This window comes from Xenopus laevis, chromosome 2L, assembly GCF_017654675.1.
Source record: "Xenopus laevis strain J_2021 chromosome 2L, Xenopus_laevis_v10.1, whole genome shotgun sequence".
Lineage (NCBI taxonomy): Eukaryota > Metazoa > Chordata > Amphibia > Anura > Pipidae > Xenopus > Xenopus laevis.
In genome coordinates this window covers 74,257,879-74,282,806 of record NC_054373.1, presented here as the reverse complement: position 1 = coordinate 74,282,806, position 24,928 = coordinate 74,257,879, and the positions used below count along the sequence as shown (strand labels likewise).

General features: G+C 39.2%; 1 protein-coding gene across 4 annotated transcripts in view; it reads right to left on the bottom strand.

Annotated features, from left to right (window-relative positions):
* c4bpa.L (complement component 4 binding protein, alpha L homeolog) overlaps nt 1–24,928 on the bottom strand; it is a 43,593-nt gene that overhangs the window by 14,390 nt on the left and 4,275 nt on the right. For 3 of the 4 annotated variants that reach the window (XM_018246567.2, XM_018246569.2, XM_041582051.1), the window contains exons 2-9: nt 24,756–24,857; nt 19,386–19,471; nt 15,189–15,377; nt 7,528–7,624; nt 5,745–5,824; nt 4,242–4,421; nt 2,506–2,685; nt 1,540–1,728 (exon numbers count right to left, since the gene is read on the bottom strand). In XM_018246567.2, coding sequence (XP_018102056.1) covers nt 1,540–1,728; nt 2,506–2,685; nt 4,242–4,421; nt 5,745–5,824; nt 7,528–7,624; nt 15,189–15,377; nt 19,386–19,464 — 994 coding nt within the window. In that variant the 5' untranslated portion in view covers nt 19,465–19,471; nt 24,756–24,857. Of the gene's footprint in view, nt 1–1,539; nt 1,729–2,505; nt 2,686–4,241; nt 4,422–5,744; nt 5,825–7,527; nt 7,625–15,188; nt 15,378–19,385; nt 19,472–23,926; nt 23,992–24,755; nt 24,858–24,928 lie in introns of all 4 variants that reach the window. The other variant, XM_041582050.1, reaches the window with a different exon arrangement.

Below are 24,928 nucleotides of genomic sequence, written 5' to 3'. Positions count from 1 at the left end.
CCTGAAATGCAACCTAATAGTGATAATAAACTATATAGGTTCGGTAAAGATGTCATGGATTGCGTTGAAAAAAATGTCACATCGTCAGAGAATAGGCTGACTTTGCGATGATGAGTTTTAAGATCCAAGCCCCTAATATTGGTGTGAGCTCTAATCGCTATTGTCAAAGGTTCAATAGCTAAATTGAAGAGCAAGGACGACAAGGGGCAGCCTTGATGAGTTCCTCTGGAAATGGGAAAAACATCAAAAAGGATTGGGCCTATATGGACTCTAGCCATAGGTTTAGTACAAAGAGCAGTAACCCATTTCAGAAAATGAACCCCAAATCCCCAATGGAGCAGTGTTGTTCTCAGATATGACCATAGGATGGAATCAAAGGCTTTCCTAAAGTCCAATTTCAAAACCATAGCTTGCTTCAATATCAATTTGGCTCTGGAAATTAATAATACTAGACGTCTTACAGCATCAGATGCTTGGCGACCCCTCACGAATCCCACTTGATCATTATGAATCAATTGAGGTAAAAAAGAGCTCAATCTTGTTGCTAATATTTTCTATAGAAATTTAATATCGATATTTAACACTGAAATAGGCTTGAAATTGCTACAATCTGATGGTTTCATTGAGGATTTGGGGATGGGTGATATATTGGCTAAGAGCGATTCTGCATTGAACTGAGCACCCTGGAGAAGTCCATTAAACATTTGAGTAAGATGGGGGGGGCCAGAATATTAACACATTTTTTATAATAGATGGCAGAAAAACTGTTTGGCCCTGGTGTTTTAGTAAGTTGGAGTGAGCTAATGGCAGAAATCAATTCTTCTTAACCGGAGCTTCCATAAGTTGTTTATGCCCTAAACTTAACGATGGAAGTCTATACTCTTGGAAAAACGGTGACATCCCCTTTTGTGAGGGTTTAAATGGGTCAGAATATAATTTACTATAATATGCGGCAAACTGTTTTACGATTGACTCTAAAGATCCAGATACAGTTTTAATAGAGGTTATTGGGGAAAAATCTAGTTGATGGTTCCTTTTCTTAACTGCTCTCATAATCATACCCCCTCAGAAGCTATATCACTAATACACTGATGAAAAATCTAAACAATTCGAAACCTGGCTGGTAGTTTGGATATATGGTTTTGAAATATTAGGTTGTATATGTGCTAGATGCATAGTTGGCCACAATTTGAATGTCTCATTATTCCTCAAGTGAGGTTTTTAGACAGTTTATTCTTGTGTTTTAAAAAGGCTTTACACCAGTGTCTTGCATTGAAAATGTCTCTTCAGCACCTTTAAACCATTTTCACCCTAACCACGATAGTTGCTTTTTTTATATTTAGTGATAATACTTAATTTAGAGGCATATGACAAGAGAAACAGGTTTGAGTCAGAGGACTTTCTAGTGAGGAAAGGAAGATAATTTTCTTTGTATAGGATGAACTAATATTAGTTATACCTATCACATGGAAAAATATTTTCCTTTCCTCACTAGAGAAAATTAATTTAAAAAGGAAAAAAAATAAATAATATACTTACGTGTACAGAACACATCAGGTGTTGACCATATAGAATTGTGGCAAATTATTGTGGCATCTTTGCCAGAAACAGGGTTGTACCCAAGTTGGCAAGTGTATTGCACTTTTATACCAGAGGAAAAGGTTATCTGACTGCCAAATTCGGGTTTGAGCTGTGCATAGTGAAGACTAGGAGGAACACCACAACGACCTGACAAGAACATAATTTTGATAAACATAAAATGCATCATCACAAATATTCAACAAAGTCAATATGCCCTTGTTGAAAGCATGTTGTAGGAAACTGTGGCTCATTTACAAACTCTGCACATAGCGCAAAGTGCACTTTTCAGATGCATATCACTTTTTCCTTTTTTTCCTAGAAATCGAACATCATTCCTTTGCGGGCATGCATCAAGTTGCATCCAGCAATATCCCATTGTGTGCCATGCACCAATAATCACTAATTAAAGGGATACTGTCATGGGAAAACAATTTTTTTTTTCCAAAACACATCTGTTAATAGTGCTGCTCCAGCAAAATTCTGCACGGAAATCAGTTTCTCAAAAGAGCAAACAGATTTTATTTATTTAATTTTGAAATCTGACATGGGGCTAGACATACTGTCATTTTCCCAGCTGCCCCAGTCATGTGACTTGTGCTCTGATAATCTACAGTCACTCTTTACTGCTACCAACACACAATATTACAAGTAATAATAATAAAAAATACACTTGCTGGTTCAGGAATTACATTTTATATCGTAGAGTGAATTATAAGTAGTGTAACCAGTGTAATTTAGAAATATAAACTACATCATAAAAATCATGACAGAAACCCTTTTTGTGAATACGTTGCAGGTAACATTTTTGAAGTTTATAGTGGCTGGGTTTATGCATGATACAAACAAGAACAAAGCTCAGTTAAAAAGTCTGCTTTTGATAATGTAATATATATCACAAATATAACCCATCTATTGAATACTTACCCAGACACTCAGGCAATGAAGGTTCCCACTGACTATCAATATTGCATGTTATAGTAGATGGTCCAAATAGATCAAAGCCTTCAACACATGCAAAGGTAATAGCAGAATTTAGGGTATATGGGCCGTTAAATCCGGATAGCCTTGTTGAGTAAGAGACAGATGGATTGGCACATTTAACATCTGTGTGAAAAGATGCATATTTTTTACCAACTATATTATGTATGTACTCCCAGATTACATGGATAATCGATTGCAGCTTATAAAGAGCATATAAAGATGCAGCCACTTTGGTTTGTGTGTTTGACACTAATCCTATTTAACACAGAAAATGTTGTCACAGCATCCCATCTAATTAAAGCATTCCCCATTGTGAACAATCGTGCTTTGGAATGCCAACGCATTTAACTCACAAACCAAAGTGGCTTCATCTGTACACTAAAGGTATAAGTAAATACAACAAAGGGTTATCTTTTGTCTAGTTGCTCCAGAGGAAGGCAAGAAAAACCCCATCTGAAGCCTCTGCAATTTGTCTCAGAGGGGGAAGAATCCCTTCCTGACTCCAAGATAGGACCAGTCCAATCCAATCTTGGGGTCCAAGCATTGGGATTGTGCTAAGAATTATTTTCAATAACTCTTTATTGTCTCACTTGCTAAAAGGCATACAACCCCTTTTCAAAGCTATCCAACATATTTGCCAGTGAGAATTCCACAAATTCACAGCTCTAACTGAAAAAACCCTTTCCAAAAATTAATATGAAATCTCCTTTCTTTTAATCTGAATGGATGCCCTTGTGTCTGCTAGAAGCATCTACTGGTAAATAATGAATCAAAGCATTTATTATATGGTCACCTTATATATTTATGCATAGTTACATTTCTTTCACTGTGCAAAAATGTTTTTTTTTTTGGTGGAGGACCCCTTTAAAATTTATTTTAACCATGGCCCAGGATGGCAACATTTTTCTCTTTATGAAAAACCTCTACCTAGTCCCTTGGTGTTTTAACAGTTGCACTCCTGACTTTAGGTAGAGTTTTGGACTGCTGCAACCATGTGGGGGGAGACACAACAGATTCAGCCTGATTCATATGCATGAGTGCATTTTCAAAACCCTAAGCACCAAAAGGTATTTTTGATCTTCATGACAATTCTTACTTGGGATATCCTACATAGTAATAAATTACAAATTTACAAATACATTCATTCCCATATTCAGGGGGGGGGGTCAAGCTCAAATGGAAACCCTACATAGACCCCCCCTCCCTCCCAGCCTAGCTGCTACCCTGGGCAAATGCCCCTTAGTCTTTACTTCTGTCCAGCGGAGTTCACGGAAGCCATCTTCCGGCTCTACGGTAATCTTCGGAATGAGATTGACGTATCGGCAATTTCCGTGACTTTCGCCGCATGAGCAGTTGTCGCAGAGGAGAAGATTGCTCCAACTGCGCATGCGCCGATACACCACTCTCATTCCGAAGAGCCGGATAATGGCTGCCGTGAACAGAATCTGCATTGAGGGGTAACTACAGATTTAGGTGCAATTGCCTGGGGTAGGGTTTTTTTTTTTTTTTACTTTAGAGTTGAATTCTCCTTGAAGTACTGGTAAACAGAGGCACCTTCCAAATCTTAAAAATAAAATAAGTTTCAAACTCTTGGAGGGGTACACATTTAAAGCTATTTCCCATAATACAATACATTTCTTTAAAATCAAAAAAAATATTGAATAAAGTATGTGAAATACCTTTACAGGATGGTAAAGCATGACTCCAATTTCCAAATTCTGTGCAAAACTGAGAGGATTCCCCAACAAGTACTAAGCCTTTAATGCATTCGTATTTCACAGAATCCTGGAAACTATATTCATCTTTTTGTGGACTAAATGTTCCATTTATAATACTTCCTGGTGATGTACAGATCTGGACTGAAATATACATATTATATATAGATTACATATATTCAGTATAAGGATCAAATACAAAAATGTACGCCATTGTATTTGTATCAAGCAAAATTCATTTTCAGTCTAAAAAAAACACGATTTATATGTTAATGGGTTGGAGTATTTGATTTTTTTTTAGACAGCATGATAAAAAGAGAGCAAAGATATGTATCTCTAAGTATGCAAAGCATGTATCCATCAGATCAGCACACAAAAGTGATGGCACATGGGTCACACATGGCTTCTTTGCATGTTATTCAGTCTTAAAATGAAAATTTAGGATTACCTAATGGTACATACTACAAAAAAAGCATAGTATCACGAAAATGGCGCATTTAGAACAGGGGATCTCCAACCATTTTCATCTGTGAGTTATACACATAGCCAAGTTTGTTAAGGAGTACAGCAACAGGAGGTGTGCCAAAGAGTGAGGACTGGGGGATGCCGACACGCGAGTTATACAATTTTCATCTGTGAACCACATTCAAATGTAAAAGAATAAGCATGCAAAAAGTTCCTGGGGTGCCAAATATGAGCTGTGATTGGCTATTAGTAGCCCCGATGTGGACTGTTAGCCTACAGGTAGCTCTGCTTGGCGGTACATGTGGTTTTTATACAACCAAAACTTTCCTCCAAGCCAGGAATTCAAAAAGTAGCACCTGCTTAGAGGCCACTTGGAGCAACATGTTGTTGGTGAGCTGCTGGTTGGGGATCACCGATTTACATGAAGAAAGGTTTTATGCAATATATTTTTATAAAGACCTGAACTCAAAATGATATTTAAGGACACTGAAATGTTCTCATATCTTTTCCCTGACTTGTGCTTTTCAATCACCTTCATGTCATAATAAAGGGGGTGTATGTTTACACAGTTACTTTACAAAGATCAATTTTTTCTTTTCGAAGGTGCTCCGGAAGACTGATGAGCCCTCTCATGACAGTTTCCCGGGTCATTCAGCACTGGTGTATATCGGCCATGCATCATGATGTCAACTTGCGTATATGTTGTAAGGCCACCAAATTTGTCCCCCTTTCCCTGCCCAAGGTGGCTCTCTTTGCTACAGTTCCTGCCTAAGCCGTTTTCCGGATACTGATCCCCTGGTTATTAACTCCTGTCTGCTTCCTGAATGATTGTACCCTGTCTGTCTTGACCCCTTTCCAGCCTCTATTTGATTTAACCCTTATTCTGTGCATTTCAGAGTTGCAGTGCAACAACACTTTATTTCCTGAACTTGTGGATTTTTTCCCCTAGTAAATTGGTGTATCCTTGTCCATAAAAATTCTTCCTGCTCCTTATTTCCTTACCTTCACATATTGGAATGCCATTACTCCACGTTCCATCAGCTTGGCATATTCGATAATTAAACTTTGAGATCATGTTATACCTAAGATGAAAGTGTGGAAAAGTTAAATTCTTGTTTGGTTAACCAGAGTACCACAAACAGATTTTAAATGGATAAAACCTTAAAAGAAAAATCACTGATAGCAAACTGCTCTGGAAGAAACTAGAACACTACCTGCAGACATTTGCTCCCTAGAACTACAACCCTCACTGCTGATGGACAAGATTCAAACTGTTGGCACAATAAACTAATCAGCCCAATTCTTCAATCCTTTCAAAATAGGGAGGGGAAACTGTGAAGGTGTCAAAGCACCATGGAGGAAACTAAAAACTGAAAGGGGTGGTTCACCTTTAAGGTAACCTTCAGCATATTATAGAATGGCTAATTCTAAGCAACTTTTCAATTTAATTTTTGGGTACTTCGACCATCAAATAGTCCAACTTCGATTTGAAGTTGAAAAAAAACTTTGAATATTGAAATTTATCATGTACTGTCTCTTTAAAACTTCGACCATTTGACACCTAAAAGCTGCCGAAGTGCTGTTTTAGCCTATGGGAGACCTCCTAGAACCTGCATGGAGGCAATTGGGGGAGTTTGGGAGATCGAAGGTCGAAGTTAAAAAAAACTTTGAATCGAAGTAGATCGAAATAGTACTACTTTGAATTGTACGATTCGAAGTAGGCCCACTTCGACCCGAAAAAAAACTTCGACCACCGTTCGGTTGGTCCTTTTGAATTCGAAGTTCGAAGTTTTTTTAACTTCGACCTTTAATAAATCTGCCCCTTACTGTAAAATTTTTTCATATTTACCTAGTTTCAACTTAACTTCTCAGTGTTGTTAGTTTATTCAGGAATATGATTTTTTTTGTTTACAATTAACTATACCATAGATAACATCTACTTTATCACCATTATAAAAAAATGGAAACTCCCATCAACTTTTTTTTTTTGTGCTGGATTAACAATTTAGAAAGTCATTACAGTGAAACAGTGAGGGGCAGAATTATCAACGGTTGAAGTGAATTCGAGGAAATTTTCTAAGTAAAAAAAAATAGTAATTTTTTGGATACTTCAACCATCTAATGGGATAATACGACTTCGATTCGAAGTAAAATACTTCAAATATTCGACCATTTGATAATCGAAGTATTGTCTCTTTAAAAAAAATTTAGACTTCAATACTTCGCCAAATTAAACCTGCCGAAGTGCTACGTTAGCCTATGGAGACCTTCTAGAGCATTTTTCTAAGTTTTTGAAGTTGAAGTAAAATCGTTCGATCGATCAATGAAATCCTTCAATTCAAATTATTTAATCGTTCGATCGAACAATTTTACTTCAAGCGCAGAATACCCAAATTCGATGAAAAAAAAATTTCCAAGTATTTTTAACTTCGAAATTCGACCCTTGATAAATCTGCCCCGTAATGTCAATGAACTACTTGTTGACTTCAACAATATTATTGCACAGACTAGCACGAATATTCTTGGGAGAATTATAGATTTTATTTCCAAGCAATATATCCCAAATATATTTATATAACTATATTTAGCTTATAAAGAAAATGAATTCTGAGCAGATATTGGTATATTCTGCATTTTCTCATATATATATATCTCTCTCTCTCTATCTCTATATATAGATATAGATATATATAGTAAATAAAGTACTCCCTCTTGTAAAATATAAGGATATTAGAGAGAGAGATATAGATATATATATATACATACTTCTTTGCATAAAACTTACCCTAAATTACACGTATAGTTTACTCTAGAGCCAAAAAAAAAGTCTTCTGCATGAAGTTCTCCATTTGGAAGGTCTCCAGGATTCCCACAAGATCGCACTGCAAGAAGAGAAAATATGATACTGAATAATTGTTTGGGATGCTTTCTCAGATTTATATATAAAATGAAAACTAAGAAGTTTACAATCATTAATACAGGTATGGGATCTGTTATCAGGAAACCCATTATCCAGAAAGCTCTTAATTACACAAAGGCTGCCTCCCATAGCTTCCATTTTATCCAAATTTTTAAAAAACGATTTTCCTTTTCTATGTATAAATAAAACAGTGTAATTCGTCCATATGTTCGCACACTCAAAACAAACACAATTTAGAGAATATGAGTGGTTCAGAAAGAAACTGGTTTTACTTTTATGCAGAATTTTTTTTTTTTTTACATGAAAAACGCCATAAAACACATGGCATACTTTATACAATACCAACCATCCATAAATTATACATGGCAAACAAGACAACAACAAGGAGCGGATACACCTACCAGTAAAATGAGAATGGCCCCAAAGTTTCGGCACCAAGCCCTTTGTCAAGGGGATTCTGATGCTTACAGAGTTTGGTAGAGATATAAATACTCTATTCAATCACTAACAGGGCGCTTCGTTTGCGCGCTTCCTATACTTCCGGGTATGTGATGTCACTTCCGCCTGCGTGAACGAAGCATCAGAATCCCCTTGACAAAGGCCTTGGTGCCGAAACGTTGGGGCCATTCTCATTTTACTTGTAGGTGTATCCGCTCCTTGTTGATGTCGTTTGCCATGTATAATTTATGGATGGTTGGTATTGGATACGGTTTTTAATATTGTATCTACATTGTATATATATCTACAGTCTGGTCATTTCCCTATGGGACCAGACTGCAAATTATATCCTTATAAACGGCGCGTTCTGACATCAGAAAGCGCCGTTTATAACAGGGGCCCCCAGGCCGGTGAATTTTGACGCCGCGCGTCGGAATTTGATTCAGCACGTGGGAATTTGATGCCGCGCATCTGGAACGGACGCCGGCGAACACAATGTGATGCCGGCGACAATGTGATGCCGACCCCCACACAAAATGTGGATTATAATGCATAATGTACCCCCTACTAGAAATTTATAAAGATATCAGAAGTCACCTCGGAGTTATGTGACCTGTATAAAAGCACTCGGCCTGCGGCCTCGTACTTTTATATGGTCACATAACTCCTCTGTGACTTTTAATCTTTATAAATTACAGTAGGGGGTACATTATCCAATATATAGTGAATAAAGTACCCCCTCTTGTAAAATATAAGGATATTATAAGTTACCGAGGAGTTTCATGACCATATAAAAACACGAGGCCGACGGCCGAGTGTTTTTATACAGGTCATGGAACTCCGAGGTAACTTCTAATATCCTCATATTTTACAACTGGGGGTACTTTATTTATTATAATACACAAGTTTCAGTGAGTCTTGTGACAGAAATGACATCAGAACTCACCGTTTATAACTGATGAAATCAGAACTCACCGTTTATAAGGATATCATTTACAGGATATTCATGGCTTTTGTGTATTATATATATATATCTACCAATATTTCACAGACCAGCACTCCCTTTGATATAAGACAATCTTTTATTGCATCTTTATCCAACGTTTCGGTCACTTTTGGGACCTTTTTCAAGGATGATACAAAAAATGTGATAAAACCAAACATTAAATAACCATGTGCTTCACACCAGGTCAATCCGTGTCACTGTGCTCGCTCCACCCTTAATTGGTTAATTGGTTCCCTACCAAATACTCAAACAATTTATGTGTAAAAAAATTATTTAAAAATTATTTCTGTAAGAACATTTTTGTGCAAATGATGTAACCAACATCTTAATATGTGTTATAAATATTCAATAAATACTTTTTTAAAAAACATATCTGTGCTTGTGTCCAAATAAATAATCACATAAATGAATTGTAAAACTACATTACATCCACAAGGGGTCTCCAGTGCGCTTTAAAAGTTCGTGTTACAGTGTCCTTAGTATCCAATTGTTACAAATCCTAAAGAGGAAAAAATAAGAAACAAAATTGTCAATTAAAAAGACAAAATCTGTTACTGTAACCACCACATCGGTACTATTAGAGTCATCTTTCTATCTGCTGACATATATTACTGATCCCTTTCCTTTTGGTTAACCAAACGAATATATATATATATTGCACTTCCCCACTGGGTATGATCATGTTAAAAAACAGCTCAAATTGACTTGCCCATTCATACCATTCGGACTCATACAGTTCAGCTCATAGATCCAAAAAGCCTCTCTCTGTAGTAGCTTTCTGCCAATGTCACCACCCCTGGGATGTGCTCTAATGTGTTCGATTGGCATGCATCTGAAAGATGAAGCATCATGTCTGGCTTCAGCCCAATGTTAAGCAACTGGTTGCTGGGCTATGTCCTGTTTCCCCTCAATATTAATTCTATCAGGATTTAACGCAGCCCTAATACTCGACCGATGCATGCCAATTCTCTCCTTCAGCGGTCTTGCCACAATAGAGCAATCCACAGGGGCATTTGATAATGTATACCACCATAGTGGTCTCACAATTCATCCATATATTTCCTACCCGTGTGCAGGTGACAGAAGTGGGTACCTAGGATTAAAGTGCGACACATTACACATCCCCTGCATCTGAATACACCCGGTTGCATTAAGGTCCCTGAAGTACCACTTTTCTTCTCATATTTGTCACGTGGATCTGAGGGACTCAATTGCTCTTTCAAATTCTGAGCGCGGGAATAGCTGAACTTTGGTCTTTTACTGAGCTTACCTTTCAATTGCTCATCTGTGTATACCACATCCCAGTATTTTAATACTACGTTCTTCACCCCACTACTTTTGGGGTTGTATTGGCTGACATAATAGATCTCTCCCTTCTGTTGGCTTACATTTCGCTCAACTGTCTTGTCCATTTCCCTTAGCAGTTGTCCTCTATCTAAACCCTCTGCCCATTCGCTTGTTGTATCTACCAATTGTCTCGGGTAGCCTCGTGAGATAAATTTCTCACCCATCATTTTTAGATCTTGTCTCCTTTTGGAGATCTCACTGTCAATTCTGGCTACCCACAACATTTGCGATTTGGGCATTGAGTTTTTAAAGATGCCTGGGGTGATGGCTTCCATAGTGTAATATGGTGTTTCTGTCCGTTGGCTTAGTGTATCCTCTCTGTAATCCTCCTCCACCTTTATATACAGTAACGTCTAAAAAGTTCTCTATACTCACTAAAATTCATCTTGGGATTCATCTGGGATGTGGTATACACAGATGAGCAATTGAAAGGTAAGCTCAGTAAAAGACCAAAGTTCAGCTATTCCCGCGCTCAGAATTTGAAAGAGCAATTGAGTCCCTCAGATCCACGTGACAAATATGAGAAGAAAAGTGGTACTTCAGGGACCTTAATGCAACCGGGTGTATTCAGATGCAGGGGATGTGTAATGTGTGGCACTTTAATCCTAGGTACCCACTTCTGTCACCCGCACACGGGTAAGAAATATATGGTTAGACAGAGGATGAATTGTGAGACCACTATGGTGGTATACATTATCAAATGCCCCTGTGGATTGCTCTATTGTGGAAAGACAGCAAGACAGCTGAAGGAGAGAATTGGCATGCATCGGTCGAGTATTAGGGCTGCGTTAAATCCTGATAGAATTAAGATTGAGGGGAAACAGGACATAGCCCAGCAACCAGTTGCTAAACATTGGGCTGAAGCCAGACATGATGCTTCATCTTTCAGATGCATGCCAATCGAACACATTAGAGCACATCCCAGGGGTGGTGACATTGGCAGAAAGCTACTACAGAGAGAGGCTTTTTGGATCTATGAGCTGAACTGTATGAGTCCGAATGGTATGAATGGGCAAGTCAATTTGAGCTGTTTTTTAACATGATCATACCCAGTGGGGAAGTGCAATATATATTCGTTTGGTTAACCAAAAGGAAAGGGATCAGTAATATATGTCAGCAGATAGAAAGATGACTCTAATAGTACCGATGTGGTGGTTACAGTAACAGATTTAGTCTTTTTAATTGACACAATTTTGTTTCTTATTTTTTCCCTCTTTAGGATTTGTAACAATTGGATACTAAGGACACTGTAACACGAACTTTTAAAGCGCACTGGAGACACCTTGTGGATGTAATGTAGTTTTACAATTCATTTATGTGATTATTTATTTGGACACAAGCACAGATATGTTTTTTAAAAAAGTATTTATTGAATATTTACCGTATATACTCGAGTATAAGCCGAGTTTTTCAAAACCAAAATCTGCTGAAAAAGTCTACCTCGGCTTATACTCGAGTCAGGGCAGTGCCGCCGCTTCCCCCTTTCCCAGCCGGATCTTCCCCTAGCTGCCCCGTCCCAGGGCCGCTTTGATAAGCGGGCAAAAGGGGTCCTGCTTGTGTCTGCTTGTACCTGCTTTGTGTCTGGGCACCCCCCCCCTCCACCCGGTAAAGTGGAAGTGGCCAGCAGTACAAATAGGCGGATAGAGGAAGCGCCGCCTCAGAAGGAGCCAAGTATCGCGTTGATTGACGTCATCGCAGCACGCGCTGGTCCTGACTCCATGGGCGCAATGGGAGATTACCGTATATTCCTGGATTATCAGTGGGTGCCACTCGCAGTCTGCAGAGAGGGAGCCGACGCATCGCGGAACGTTTGCATATCAGACTACGCACCATGCTCGCTTGTTCCTGCAAATACCTCCCAAGAGACATCCGGATTTGCAGTGCTACCCGACCGCACTGAGTCTGTCGCACACAGTGAGTGACCGGCTTCTGCAGCTGTTCCACTTCCTCACACTTTCACCCCAGGCCCCAGCCAGGTGAGCCAGGCACCCTCAAGCACACTTTCTCTAACCTCCTCCTCCTGGTCTATCTATCATCTTTCTCTCTCTCTCTTTCTGCCTATCAATCTCTACTTGCCTTTCTCTCTCTCTTTCTATCCATCTGCCTTAGTATGAAGGCAAGGCCCCCTGTAAAAAATGCTGATTTCTAAAGCTGACTGGCACTTACAGTGCCCACTCATTTTGGGACCCACTGTCAGTTAAAAAAATGTTTTTTTGGTTTGCTACCCTGTGGTCCCTCTGGCCTGGCCCATTGTCACAACCAGCTACCTTAAGTTCTGGGGGTATTTATACATGAAGTAATCTCTGTGCCATCCTGCTATGCCTTCTTTGGGTATTTATACATGAAATAATTTCTGTGCCATCCTGCTATGCCTTCTGGGGGTATTTATATATTGGATCTTCATACTGTATAGTATAGGTATGCAATGGAACAGGTTGATCTGTAATTTTTCACCCTAGGCTTATACTAGAGTCAATAAATTTTCCCAGTTTTCGTAGGTAAAATTAGGTACCTCGGCTTATACTCGGGTCGGCTTATACTTGAGTATATACGGTATAACACATATTAAGATGTTGGTTACATCATTTGCACAAAAATGTTCTTACAGAAATAATTTTTAAATAATTTTTTTACACATAAATTGTTTGAGTATTTGGTAGGGAACCAATTAACCAATTAAGGGTGGAGCGAGCACAGTGACACGGATTGGCCTGGTGTGACGCACATGGTTATTTAATGTTTGGTTTTATCACATTTTTTGTATCATCCTTGAAAAAGGTCCCAAAAGGGACCGAAACGTTGGATAAAGATGCAATAAAAGATTGTTTGTCTTATATCAAAGGGAGTGCTGGTCTGTGAAATATTGGTGTATGCAAGATTTACCGTGTACCCCTGCCCTTATCAAGATTGATCTTGGAGTGCGGATACTCGTTTGGAAGCTATATATAGATATAGATATATATCTATGGCCCCGAGAAAGGTCCCAGAGGGGACCGAAATTTCACTTGGCTGTATATGCACTTAACATTAAACATGTTTTACTTGTTTCACCAAAATTCCCAGTGTTGCTGGTCTACATACATATACATATATATATATATATATATATATATATATATATATATATATATATATATATATATATATATATATATATATATATATATATATATATATATATATTTATTTCCTAAATACAATTTGGAATGGTCTGTGTCTCCTTGACTTGTATAAGTAAAAAACTTCCAGCAGTATAGTACTGTATTTGTCTCTGGAACAATCAATCTCCTGACAGAGACCAGTAAGTACTCACAGTACACACAATTTAATATATACATACAATTTTAACTTTATTTTGGAATGGATTCCGTGGGTCCTTATGTATAGTGATGAATCATACTGTGTTCTTGATTTTTGCGCAATATTTTTCATTTGGGGTCTCTGCAACCCCTAGTAAATATTATACGTTTTCAGCAGGTACTAGACCTTTCTAAAGTAGCGAACAGCCCATGATAACATATTTATAGGGTAGAGAGTGGCCATCAGGTGATAGATACTTTTGGAAGCTGTAAACTTTTGGTATTTTGTGCTATGTATTAGTGGGAGGCAGTTCCTGGGCTGCAGGTAATGAAAGCAGTTATTACCACTGCTGGTAATAGAGTGTACATGTATGGGACCTGTTATGCAGAATGTTCGGGACTTGTTTTCTGGATAATGGATCTTTTCATAATTTGGATCTCCATACCTTAAGTCTACTAGAAAATCATGTAAACTAAACCCAATAGGCTGATTTTGCTTCCAATAAGGATTAATTTCCATTCCCTCTAAATATCTTCAAAAGATAGAATGGTGCAATTCAAAATGATTCACCAAATCTACATTTCACCTCTGAGGCTTAAAGCCGTGGGCAGATTAGAGGAAGTAAAATGTATAAGAGGTGGGGCACTAGAAGCTGGGTTATGATCTGGGACTGCCCCTATCTGACAATTTACTGGGAGGGACTGCTCAAATACCATGTTTAACAGTTAAATCTCCCATAACATGCCTTCTATGCATAATAAAGGACATAACACCATTAAATAAAATGAGACTACTGTGTAGATAAACATTGTTCTATGCTAAAAAGCTGATTATAAGGTGGATGAACCCAACCCCCCAACTTTACATCTATGGGTAGACCTAGTAAAGTCGACATTGCCACTAATTAACCACTGCGTGCCAATTGTTCACTCAATGCCCTATCTCATGTAAATGAGTAACATTTTACTTGTATGTATAAGTTTGTCAACAAAAGGAAAAATAAAAACCTTTAGCAGTTATCTAAATGCTAGGGTCAAGATTACCCTAGCAACCATGCATTGATCTGAAGAGATTTGTGAGTAGAATATGAATAGGAGAAGTCCTGAATAGAAAGATGAGCAACTAAAAGTAGCAATACCAATACATTTGTAGCCTTACAGAGCATTTGTTTTTTTAGATGAGGTCAGTGACCCCCATTTAATAGCTAGAAGAGTCTGAAGGCAAATAATTCAAAAGCTATAAAAAAAAAGAAGGCCAATTGAAAAGTTGCTTCAAATTAGTCATACTAAAAGTTAACTTAAAGGGGAACAACACCAGAATCATTTCAGGTTTAAACTTACAGTGAGTAAATATACATCATTCTATAGACAACGATCATTTGAAAAATCTTAATGCCAGACATCTTTAACCTAGTAAAAAAAAACAAAAAACTTACGCTGACAGAACACATCAGGGGTGGACCAACTAGAGTTGCTCAAACAAATTATTGAGTTATTCGTATTAGGAATTCTTAGGTAACCAGGGCGGCAGTTGTATTGCACTACATCACCGGTAGTAAAGTTTTTTCCGGCAAACTCTGGTGTCAATTCCCCATACTGAAGTCTAGGAGGAATATCACAGTCACCTGGTAAAAAAAAAAAATAAAGAAAACATATTTATTTGGTCAGACAATAGAACAACTGCACTTCTGCAATGTAACACCAATGCTGCACAAGGATACAGTGGCATGGTGAAAAATGTAAATACGGAGAAGGTTGTGAGGGATTAAAGAGTGAGAATGAGGAGCAGGTACAGAATGAAACAAAGTTGAAGGATGAAGATTTTAATGTATTCAGGTCATAATATACAGTATCTAGTAGAAATAGGCTTATAACTATTTTACAGTTGCCATAGGTCTCCTTCTTGAATGTTAAATCAGTTTTAGTGGATGGTTTGTTCTTGGCATAATAAAATGGAAAGAGTATGGCACACCTGTACGGTGTGCCATACTCTTTCCATTTTATTATGATTAATTTAACTGTATTCAGTGAAATGTATTGTATCCATCCCCTGTTCTTCATTATATATGTTGGACCTCAGGTTTTTTGTTTATACTACAATCACTTGAAACTCATTTAAAAGGGGTGGTTTACCTTAAAGGAGAAGGATAGGTTAAAACTAAGTAAGCCTTATCAGAAAGGTCCATCTAAATATACCAGTAAACCCCCAAATTAATGTTGCTCTGAGTCCCCTGTCAAAAGAAATACTGCATTTCTTTCCTTCTATTGTGTACACATGGGCTTCTGTATCAGACTTCCTGCCTTCAGCTTAAACCTCATTGCCCTGGGCAAGAGCATGCTCAGTTTGCTCCTCTCCCCCCACCCCTCCCTTCTCTACTGTAATCTGAGGCCACAGCAGGGAGAGACTCAGGCAGGAAGTGATGTCACACACCACATTAATACTGCATCTCCTATTCTAAATAAACAGAGTTTCTAGAGCTTTTTACTTTAGGTATGGTAAAACATTCTACAGAATAAATAGCATTCTAGCTTGCACTATTGCAGCTAATCTATTGGCAATAAAATGCCTCTGTAGCTTTCCTTCTCCTTTAAAGTAAACTTTTAGTAATATAGTAAGTTTGGTTGAAAAAAGACACACGTCCATCAAGTTCAACCTTTTAACTTTTTTTAACCTGCCTAACTGCCAGTTGATCCAGAGGAAGGCAAAAAACCCCATCTGAAGCCTCTCCAATTTGCCTCAGAGGGGGAAAAAATTCCTTCCTGACTCCAAAATGCCAATCGGACTAGTCCCTGGATCAATTTGTACTATTAGCTATAACCCTATATTCCCTCACTTGCCAAAAAGCCATCAAACCCCTTCTTAAAGCTATCTAATGTATCAGTCAGTACAACTGATTCAGGGAGAAAATTCCATATCTTCACAGCTTTCACTGTAAAAAACCCCATCACAAATATTTAGGTGGAACCCCTTTTCTGCTAAACGGAATGGGTGACCTTGTGCCTGTTGGAAAGACCTACTGGTAAATAAAGCATTAGAGAGATTATTATATGATCCCTTTTATATATTTATACATAGTTATAATATCACCCCTTAAACGCCTCTTCTCCAGCGTGAACATTAGTGATGGGCGATTTATTCGCGAATTTGCGCCGAGCGAATAGATTCGCGCCGAGCGAATAAATTCGCGAAACGCCTGCGAAAATTCGCGGTAAAAATTCGCCGGCGTCAAATTTTTTTTTTTCGAAAAACGGGCGCCAGCGTCAAAAACGGCCGCCGGCGTCGAAAAAACGGGCGCCGGCGTCAAAAACGAGACGCCGGCACCGTTTCGCGAATTTTTCGCCGTTTCGCGAAAAATTCGCTAATTTTTCGGCGAAACGGCGCAAATTCGCCCATCACTAGTGAACATCCCCAATTTGGCCAGTCTTTCTTCATAGCTAAGATTTTCCATACCTTTTACCAGCTTAGTTGCCCTTCTCTGTACCCTCTCTAATACAATGTCCTGTCTGAGTGATGGAGACCAAAACTGTACGGCATATTCTAGATGGGGCCTTACCAATGCTCTATAAAGTGGAAGAATGACTGCTTCCTGCTGTAAATCAATGCCCCTTTTAATACAGATCAAGACCTTATTTGCCCTTGATGCTGGCATTGCTTGCTATAACCAAGTTTATCATCTACAAGGACTCCGAGGTCCTTTTCCATAATGGATTTGCCTAGTGCAGTCCCATTAAGGGTATAAGTGGCTTGAATATTTTTACATCCAAGGTGCATGACTTTACATTTATCAACATTGAATCTCATTTGCCACTTGGCTGCCCAGTCATGTTTGTCAAGATCCTGTTGCAAGGATGCCACATCCTGGATGGATGGATTTATTGGGCTGGATAGTTTTGTGTCATCTACAAACACTGATACATTACTTACAATACCCTCCCCTAAGTCATTAATAAACAAGTTAAATGAAAGTGGACCCAATACCGAGCGCTGGGGGACACCATTAAGAACCTTACTCCAAATAGAGAATGTACCATTTACAACCACCCTCTGTACCCGATCTTGTAGCCAGTTTCCTAGCCAGGTGCAAACGACTTCATTAAGCCCAACCACAGATGTCAAATTTACTAGCCTACAATTGCCAGGTTGAGATCGTAATCCCTTTTTAAATATTGGAATGACATCAGCTTTTCTCCAATCCATAGGTACCATACCAGATGAAAGTGAAAATGAGAAAATCAGAAATAAGGGCTGGTCCAAGACTGAACCATGCTCTCTTATAACCGGGGGGTATATGCCATCAGGCCCTGGAGCCTTGTTTAGATTCATTTTTATTAAAGCTTTATGGATTATATCCTGAGTAAGCCACTAACTAGATTGAGCTGAGCCATCAGTGCAGCTATGAAGTGAGCCTGGGAACTCAGACTCCTCTATTGTACACACTACAATAGAGGAGTCTGCCTTTTCTGTACCTGTTACAACCATACTGGTACCATTATTTAATGGAGCAACACTCTTAACCTGTGTCTTTTTACTATTAAACCGATACTGTCATGGGAAAAAAATTTTTTTTTAAAAATGAATCAGGTAATAGTGCTGCTCCAGCAGAATTCTGCACTGAAATCCATTTCTCAAAAGAGCAAACAGATTTTTTTATATTTAATTTTGAAATCTGACATGGGGCTAGACATATTGTCAATTTCCCAGCTGCCCCAAGTCATGTGACTTGTGCTCTGATAAACTTCAATCACTCTTTACTGCTGGGAAGGTAACCAGATGGCAGCTCCCTAACACAAGATAACAGCTGCCTGGTAGATCTAAGAACAACACTCAATAGTAAAAACCCATGTCTCACTGAGACACATTCAGTTACATTGAAAAGGAAAAACAGCAGCCTGCCAGAAAGTATTTCTCTCCTAAAGTGCAGGCACAAGTCACATGACCAGGGGCAGCTGGGAAATTGACAAAATGTCTAGCCCCGTGTCAGATTTCAAAATTGAATATAAAAAAGTCTGTTTGCTCTTTTGAGAAATAGATTTCAGTGCAGAATTCTGCTGGAGAAGCACTATTAACTGATGCGTTTTGAAAAAAACATGTTTTCCCATGACAGTATCCCTTTAATGTATTTAAAAAAAACTTTTTGGGGTTAGTCTCTTCATTTCCTTTCTTTGCCTTCTGGATTGCTGAATTACAACATTTATTATAGTGTTTATATTCATAAAATGCAGCTTCTGTCTTGTAGTTTTTAAATGCCTTTCTCTTCTTTCATACTAAACGTTAACTCAAAGGTGAACAACCCCTTTAACTACACATAGGTGACCTCCATTGAACTAATTATGTGACTTTGGAAAATAATTGTCTGAACCAGTATATATCTCGAGTGCAACTATGCCAAATATGTATAGTTTTACTGAAAGGTCTGTATAGTATACAGGTCAAAAACTCCCAGTATTACACCACCATATTTTCCAAAGCTCTGCTCCAGAAAATGTTTAATTTTCTTTCAAAAAAGCAAGTTTACCCCAGGAAGCCATATATTATTGGAAAGTACACATTCTCCCGAATCATAAAGAATACCAAATGCAATAAAGCTACAATGTGTGTAAAATGCAAGAGTTTAAAACTACCAAATGCATACCATGAGTCCCAGAGAAGAGTGTTGCAATGATTATCAGAACACACCAACATCGCATACTAAAGGAAACTAAAATCATCATGATGAACCTGCAGAAAAAACATTGGTTTTAAACACAAAAGTACTATGGATGGAGATATATATATATATATATATATATATATATATATATATATATATATATTTCACCTCACTGAAATTCCTAAGCGAATCATAATAAGTGGTTAAAAAACAACATAGTAAATTATTTTGAAAAAATATTCAGTTCAGCATTTGCTAAACAATCTACAAACTGATCCAGGAGAAATCTAATAAAACCCCAGTAGCCCAGCTGCTAGTTCAGCCCCAAAAACAGGAAGAGAGATAAATATGTTTTTTTGGATTTCAACAGGACAACACAGACACAGTAGGGACTAAATTCCTCATCACAGAAAAAGGGAATTAAAAAACAGTATACTTCATTAATTGATACCAGAGCTCCACCAAGACTTAAGTGACCAAAGTAACAGTAGGTGGGAGTGTATGAGTGTTCATACTGTTACAGAGTTCCAGCCCACATAACCTTGAGTCACAAAAGGGGGGTGAAGCACAGGATTCTTTATTTAGAAATCTGCTGGCTATTCCTAAACCAAGACATAATTACTAATAGATACTCACCCCAATCAGTTATCACCAGGAATCTGCAATGCCTTACTGAATAAAAGCCATTTCTTTTACCGAAGTGCTCTCCTTGTACTTTTCTATTATTACTAAAAGGGCCGAGAACATAACCATTTCACAAAAACCTTGGTGTGTTTCAGCCAAGTATAAGAATTATATTTAATAATTGCTAATAAAAACTTTGAGCTAGTTGTTTTAAAGTGGTTGTTCACCTTCCAAGCACTTTTTTTCAGATTGTTTCGCACAAATGAAAACTTTTTTCAATTACTCTCCATTATTTATTTTTTACTATTTTTCCAAAATATCAGTTTAAAATTGATTGTTCTCTGGTATTTCAATGTGGCAGCTCAATAATGCAGGTGCAGACTCTAAACTGTTACAATTTTGCAACATTTAGTTGATACATTTCTCAGCAGCATCTCTGGCGTATTACCAACTATTGTTTCAATTCTAACGGCTGCCTGTAATGAAACTCAGAGATTCTACTCAGCAGGGACAAAGATAAGAAATGTATGAACTAAATATATCAATTTAAAACGGTTTACAGGGTCGGCAACCCACCCACCTCACAGAGCTTTAGAGGGTGAAAATTTATACTTTACACTTCAATATTTGAAAAACGGTGACACATAAAATATAGAAAGTAATTGGAAAAAGTGGCTATTTCTGGTGATCTATCTGAAAACAACTAGTTCTGGGCCCTTAACGCTGACTCTGCCCCCCCACTTATCTTATGGGATGCTTCAAAAGCAGTCACACGTGGTGCTCTTATGGGGGCAATCTCGCAAGCCAGGAATGATAGTGTTGAACAAGTCACAATTGCGGAAAATGACCTTCAAAATGCTCTTACGTTGCACACCCAAGATCCTACCCCGGCTCACTATACTGATCTCCTGAAAGCTCAACACACCCTTTCCAATGCCTCTATTTCCCTAACCAGGAAAGCCTTGCTCTACCAAAATCAAAGACTCTTCGACCAGAGTGATAAAAATGGCAAACTTTTGGCGTTTTTGGCCAAACAGCAGGCTGCTCCTGCAGCTGTTTCGCGTGTTGTACTAGACAATGGCTCAGTGGTTACGGAACCGAGGCTTATAGCGCAGGAATTTGCTACGTTTTATCGAACACTTTACACCACGACAGCACTCTACTCCAATGCCCAACTCCAGCAATTTCTAGATTCCATCCCTATGCCTACTCTCACCGCCTCTGACCAAGCTTTCTTAGATGCGCCTATCACTTTACAAGAGGTTAGGGACGCTATTGCCTCACTACCTCCAAATAAAACACCAGGGCCGGATGGCCTACCCCCGGACTGGTACAAAGCCCTTTCGGACCAAATTGTCCCAAAGTACCTTGCCACACTTCAATGTGCCTTTGACAATAACTCGCTGCCCCCTTCGTTTACTGAAGCCCTCATCGTAGTTATCCCTAAACCGGGCAAGGACCCGACTAGATGCTCTTCCTACCGCCCCATTTCTCTACTTAACACGGATGCCAAAATCCTCGCCAAAATACTCTCCTCTCGCCTGCAGCGAGTGGTCCCAGACCTTGTCCACCCTGATCAATCAGGCTTCATGCCAGGGCGCTCCACTAACATTAACCTTCGCAGACTCTTTACTAACTTACAAGTCGCTCATGCTGAGACGGGCACCAGAGTTGTAGCCTCTCTAGACTCTGCTAAGGCTTTTGATTCGGTGGAGTGGGACTTTCTGTGGGAGGTTTTAACCCGTTTCGGAGTTGGCCCCCGGTGCTTAACCTGGATTAAGCTCCTCTATAGCAGCCCCACGGCACGCGTTCGAGTCAACGGCCTTATCTCGCCCCCCTTCTCCTTGACTAGGGGAACGAGACAGGGCTGCCCCCTCTCCCCGGTTCTCTTCGCTCTTGCGATTGAACCTCTGGCGATTATGATCCGACGCTCCCCCCAAATAAGAGGCTTAACATATGACACCGTACAAGAAAAAGTGTCTCTATTTGCTGATGACCTTCTTATATATCTGGCCGACCCTCACGATTCCCTTACTGCCCTCCTAGACCTGGTCAATCGGTTTGGATCATTCTCTGGCCTCAGGGTGAATTGGGACAAGTCGGTCTTGTTCCCCATTGACCCCAATCAGCCCCAGTCCTTGCCGGCGGAGACTCCTCTGGAGTGGGCCAACCAGTTTAAATACTTAGGTGTGACCATTCATGCTGACAGTGCACAATATGTCTCCCTTAATTTGGACCCACTTATAGTAGGCATGGCCAACACACTAAATCGGTGGACCAGGCTGCCCTTGTCATTGTGGGGCCGAGTCAATCTTATTAAAATGATTTATCTTCCGAAACTCCTTTATCTGCTCCACAATGCACCTATATATATCCCGAAGTCTTACTTTAAACGTATTAACCAGATCATGGTCCCCTTCCTTTGGAACAATAAAGCCCCCAGACTTGCCTTGACTAAACTGTGTGCCCCGTGTGATGAGGGTGGCCTGGCCCTCCCTAACTTTCACCTATATTACCTGGCCTCGCAAATTTATTACCTCCACTGGTGCCTTAACCCTGACCCTTATAACCCCAACTCACAGTTGCAGGCCCTCCTTGTGGCCTCGTGGGAGGGTCTTCGCAATTTCCCATACCGGTCCCTTAAAGACTACAACTCTCTACCAACTACGTTAACCACCCCTCATAAAGCTTGGATGTTAGCCCTCAAGGTGTTGGGTTGTGAGCCTCCAATACTGTCCCCCCACTTGCCCCTGTGGGGAAACTCCCACTTACCTCACCTCAGAACCCTGCCAGACTCTGTCTTCTGGCCACTCCACGGAATTAAGTGCCTAAAGGACCTCCTTGACCCGCAAACGTTCCCCACATTCCCTGCTCTTCAATGCAAGACCCACCCCACGCCTATTCTGCTATTCCAATATCTCCAGTTACGACATGCCTTTCACTCCCAGTTCCGCTCCCTTACCCCCCAGCAAACCTCCCCGACTATAGAAGATATTCTCCGGGACCCTAGCCCCTCCAAATTGGTGTCCAGACTCTACCACCGACTTCTCCTATCTGGTCCCAAACCATTCCGAACTGTCCAAGACTGGTGGACTACTAAAATTGTTGGTCTTACTCAGGATGATTGGGAGGAGGCAATAGACAATGTATACACTGGTCTTATCTCCCTCAAGGATAAGCTGGTACAGTATAAAATTCTACACCATGTATATATAACCCCGATCCGCCTTAAACAAATGGGCCGAGTCCCTCTTGACAACTGTCCCAGGTGCCAGCAACCGGGTGCGGACTTTTTCCATTTAATATGGGAGTGCCAACACATCTTCGAATTCTGGACTAGAGTGGTACACTACTTAGCGGATAACCTAGAGTTTCCGAGGGTCATCTCCCCTACTGTTTGCCTACTAGGGGTCTTGGAGGAATTGGTCCCAGCCAAATACCCTAGACTTGCCTTCCGCATTCTCCTCTTCTACGCACGGAAGACGATAGCAATGCACTGGATGGGCAACCTCCCACCCTCTCTTAGTGCCTGGATACGCCTGGTTAATAGTGTGATACCTCTATATAAACTTACGTATGAATCTAGGGGTGCCCTAACGAAATTTGACAGCATTTGGGGCCCGTGGGCTGACGTGGATCCAGACCCCCCGGATTGAGCCGTCTCAGAGCATCCCTTCTTAGCAGTGGTAATAGAGGGTTCCCTAGCCCTGGCCTGTCAGGGAAGGCCTTAATCATTGTGTTGTAATTATTTTACATCTCTTTCTAGAAGTACTACCTACCTGTTATGCATAGAGTCCAATTTGGTTTTCTACTTCTGCTATGTACCTTCCTTGTGTCAGTTTGCTCAACAGTTTGTACTGTGTGTCTGTATGTTGTGTTCAAAAGGAAATAAAACTTACCTTTTAAAAAAAAAAAAAAAGAAAACAACTAGTTGTTTGAAGGTGAACTACCCATTTAAGACTCCCTGAAAAAAAAATGGGGAATGTACAATAAGTAGTTTGTAATTATGTTTCAATTCTTAACATAGGCCAATGTATACTGATGTTTGCAATCACTGTCTGCACAAGTCATTTAGTTTATACAGCTCGTCATTTCATTTCCACTGAAATGAAGTGACAAGGTCTGCCCCATTTGTACAAGGGGCACATGTAGGTTTTAAAGGTTTAATTTTGCTGTTAATTTTTGGAATACAACAACCTATCATTCACATCATATTCAGTCTTAAAGAACCAATGACAGTGTCGTTAAGCATGTAACAATCCTTGGGCTGTTTAAGGAAGCAGTATAGAAGTGTTATGAGCATATAACCAAATGTTGGGCTTTTAAAATGGGCAGTGTGGAAGTTTATGTGCATGTAGTCAACAGTGGCTGTTTGCAATTGGAGCTGAACAATAATAAGCAGATTTCAGAATGCTGCATTATTGAAATTATCACAATTACCCAGCCTTCTTCTGTTAAAAAGAAGGTTGGAAAATTTCACAAAATGTATTAATTTTGGTACAGAGTTGCAAAATAGCAACCAATCGGCATTTATATCTGATATGTCAACGTTTAAAAAAAAAAAAAAAAAAAATATGGCATTGGTCTCTGCAAGTCATGCCACTACTCTGCAGTACATTTTACATAAAAGTTAAGCGTATATTCTTAATATCTTAAATCCATTTTAAAATAAATGGTGATACAGAATAATTCACTTGAATCCAAATGTTGCACTTTCCATAGCCTTACCTTAGATTATTTTAAATCTCTGATCGCTCTTAATTAGGATTTTCTCAAATAGGTCCTGTGCTTTGTAGGATTTTTCTCCAAACAAATTCTTCAAGAATGATGCTACAAAAAAATTTAAAACAAATGAACCCCATCAGATTAGATCTAGTGTAGATATTAATAATAAAATATTT